This window comes from Ursus maritimus, unplaced genomic scaffold (genome assembly GCF_017311325.1).
Source record: "Ursus maritimus isolate PB19 unplaced genomic scaffold, ASM1731132v1 scaffold_35, whole genome shotgun sequence".
Classification (NCBI taxonomy): Eukaryota; Metazoa; Chordata; class Mammalia; order Carnivora; family Ursidae; genus Ursus; species Ursus maritimus.
The window spans coordinates 4,150,976-4,154,570 of NW_024426119.1; the positions used below are offsets into that span (position 1 = coordinate 4,150,976).

Genomic DNA, 3,595 nt, shown 5'->3' on the forward strand with positions numbered 1-3,595 from the left:
GCCCCCTTGCCTTATAAACTTGTTTGCACTACTTCTAGTATAGCCCGTGTGTGGGGGCCAAAATAATAGGAATGTTAAACGCCCAAGAGCTTCCTTCCAAAGACCACATTTCTCCAGCAGGCAAAAATAAATAAATGGAGTGTTAAAACTTGGAAGTGTGCGTGCGCGTCTGCCCTTTGTGTTCCTCCGGGCGGCTCTGCTGCACTTCGGGATGCTTGCGGCCTCTGGCTTCAGGCGCTGTTGCCGTTTACCCACCGTCCCCTCCCCTCAGCAAACCGCCGCCTTCCCCACCTCCTCTCAACTGGGAGAGCACCAGCGGTACGCTTCTGGACCGTGCACCTCCATCCCTCTCCGAGTTCCCTAAAATACGTAATTTCCAGCCATCTCCCTCGCTCCTTCTAAGAGCAGCTCTATGCAAGCAGCAGTCCCTTCCACCCCGCTGCACTTCAAGGTCTACCCCTTTATTTACAGAGAATTAAGAAGTGGGTGATTAGGACTTCCTGGCCGACAGAAGCAGCCCTGATCCCAGCTCAAGCTGCATTTAGTGACTCCCAGACTCTCGGTAGGGAAGAGAAGAGGAAAAAAAGCAAACCAAAACAAAAACAAAAACAAACGAAAAACCCCAAAGTTGCTCCTCACGGGCAGGAAACTTTCTCCTTCGTCAAGGCCTCTGTTAGGGGGCCTGGAAGGACCAGTTCTGCGTCCTTTGGCCAGGAATCCCGTCCTTGGGGAGAAGGCCCTGGCAAGATTCTCAGGACTCAGTCACTCTGGGCTGTGGGGTCCGGAGTGACGGGGCCGTGGGGGTGGAGGAAGCTTTATCTTTCGGGGACTTACACTTAAGGCAAAGAAGAGCAGGCCCCCTTCTCTGTCCTTTCTGAAGGCAAGCGGTTCCCACCCCCCTCCCCCGCAGAAATAACTCCCCACTTAGTCGACCATCCCCTCAACCCCCACAGAGACGAACACACACTCGCACTCACAAACAGTATGCTGGGTCGGGAGGAGGGGGGTTGGTTTACCCGTAGATCGCGTCCTTGTCCCGCTTCAAGGCGTCGTTGACAGCGGATCCCATGCTGGCCGGCATGACATTGGGGTGCGGGGCGTGCGCGCCGTAGTGCTGCGTGGCGTGGAGCGGCGGCCCGTGGTTCAGGTGGTGAACCGGAGGGATCGGCCGCGGCGCATGAGGGTCTCCGTACATGGAAGCAGGCACCCCTACTCCGTCCATCCCGCCGTAATGGGGCAGCTCATCGTACTGTCGGAACCCGGCAAGGGGGAGGGGGGCGCGGGAGGTAAGGGAGAGCCGAGGGGGAATAGAAGAAGAAGATGGGAGAAGAGAGCAAGGAGAGAAGTGGGAAAGGAATAGAGGTTGGGGGGGGGGGGACGAAGGGAAGAGGGGGCAGGCAGGAGAGAGAGAGATAGAGAGAGGGAGAAATAAAAACAAAGTCAGAAAGGAGAAAAGTACCGAGCACGAGTTGAACACACAGAAACCAAACCAGCCGAAACGAGTTGAAAGTTGCGGGGGAAAATGTTTTTAAATTTTAAAATGAAAAAGTATGAACCAAGAGCAGCGTTTAGAGTAGGGAGAGGGGGCAGTGAGGCCAGGGACTGAGGGGGCGCCGGGAGGTCCCGCTCGGGCCGGAGGCAGCAGAACCGTAGCGAGCCAACCGAGGGAGAAGTGGAGTTAGTGTGAGGAGGAAGCCCCGGATCCCACCCCTAACCCCCCTTCGCCTCCTCCCGAGGATCCAATAAATCAAAAGGCGAAATGAAACAAAATAAAGAGAAGAAAAACGCTAATAATCAGGAGGAGAACGCCGAGGACGAGGGAAGACTGGGGCCAGTGCCTCCCCGGGGGCAGGGAGCGGAGGGGAGGGGGGAATAACGTGAAAGTTACCAGAAACATTATTTAGCAGCGGATTCCCTGCGTCCTTGTCAATTTCAGAGACAAAACAAGCAGCCCAGGCTAGTCTAGGCGGCGGCGCAGCGGCTGCGGCAGCGCGGCCCCAGCGGCGGCCCCGGCGGCGGCGGCGGCTCCTACGCAGCCCGTGCCCGCCCCGAGCCGCGGGAGCAGCGGCGGCAGCGGCGCAGCAGCGGCAGCGGCGGCAGCAGGAGAACCGGGGGAATCGCGCTGCTGGGGTAAAAGCTGGAGCGAGGCGAAAGCGTGTAACAATTGCACACGCACACACACCACTCACACGCACTCGCCGCCCGCCCGCTCGCTCGCACAGCGCTGGAACACGCGCGCCCAGACACGCACACACGCACGCACACACACACTCGCACACACGCAGAGGCACGGGGGGGAAAAGCCGATGAATAATTTTGCTGCTATTTTTTTAAATACTGGCCGCCATCATCAAGCAGCGAGCAGCAGCAGCGTTGAAAGGAGAGGAGGCATCGGGACAGGCCCCTCTTAGGAGAGGATTTATATCTAGGTAAGTGTTGGAGATTTAAACCTACCCTTTGCGCCATCAGTCTGCGCTCCAATAAACTCCTGGATGTGTCGTATATTTAATATCCCAGTCCGGATAAGAAAGTGATCTAGGCTGAAGATTCCTTTTTTTTTTCCAAACCAAAAAGACTTCTCCCAATTCTCCAATATGTTATTTTTAGGGGAAAAAAAAAGCCCAGGCAAGACAACGAAGAGTTTTTTTTTTTCTGTGATATTTCTTCTTTTTCTCTTTTTTCCTCTTCTTCCTCCTCCTCCTGATCTTCCTCCTCCTCCTCCACCTCCTCCTCCTCCCCCCTCCCCTCCTCCTCCTTTTCGGTCCTCCTTTCCCCCTCTTTCTCTTCTCTTCCCCTCAGTTGGAAAAAAAAAAAAAAGAAAGAAAAGAAAAAGAAGAAAAAGAAGAAAAAAAATTGTCAAGCCCCCGAACTGAAGGTTACGAGCGGCCCGTCAGCAGCCCACATGTAACCGAACTGTCGTGTTTCATGGCTTTTTGCCACTCCAGCTGTCAATCAAAGCCCGGAATGTCAAGGTAGTGAATGAATGATGGTTGATGATGATGAAGAGGAGGAATCTTTCAGACCCGTTTTTTTTCTTCCAGTAAAACTCCGCGAGGGGTTTCTGCTTCTTGAATTTTTTTCCTCCCCCCTCCCCCCCTCTTTTAGCTTGGCCCCCGCGGTATCTATAATATGATCCTCTCTCTTTAAAGTATCGTTCAAAGAAAGCAGAGGGGAAAAATCAAGAAAAAAAAATGAATAGTTTGCAAAAATTGGACTTCCTCCCCCCCTTTCCTGGTAGGTATTTTGTCTCTCCCTCTCTCTCTTTCTCGCTCGCTCGCTCTCACTCGCGCTCGCTCTCTCGCGCTCGCTCTCTCGCGCTCTCTTTCTCTCTCTGGGAGATGAGTGAGTGTCAGTAGGTGTTGGCAGGTTGGCTGCTGCCTGGCTTATAGAAGAGCCTCAGTTTGGCGGCGCGGGTCGGCGGCGGGAGAACGAAATGACGGAACCCGGAAGTCGTGGTGGCCATAGCCCGTCGTACGGCGGAGACACATCCCGGGAGTGGGGAGCGGGAGCGAGGAGGAGCGCGCCGCGCCGAGCCTCTGATATGCAGCGAGTGCGATCGGACGGCCCAGGCTGGGGGGGCGGGGGAGGCGGGGGG

The 3,595-nt window shown here is 55.3% G+C and overlaps 1 protein-coding gene across 4 annotated transcripts in view; it reads right to left on the reverse strand.

Moving 5' to 3' along the window:
- Positions 1-2,640, reverse strand: part of MEIS2 (Meis homeobox 2) — a 202,735-nt gene extending 200,095 nt beyond the window's left edge. For all 4 annotated transcript variants that reach the window (XM_008702265.2, XM_040620440.1, XM_040620442.1 and 1 more), the window contains exons 1-2: positions 2,455-2,640; positions 1,017-1,249 (exon numbers count right to left, since the gene is read on the reverse strand). In XM_008702265.2, coding sequence (XP_008700487.2) covers positions 1,017-1,249; positions 2,455-2,466 — 245 coding nt within the window. In that variant the 5' untranslated portion in view covers positions 2,467-2,640. The remainder of the gene's footprint in view (positions 1-1,016; positions 1,250-2,454) is intronic.
- Positions 2,641-3,595: the final 955 nt, after the last annotated feature.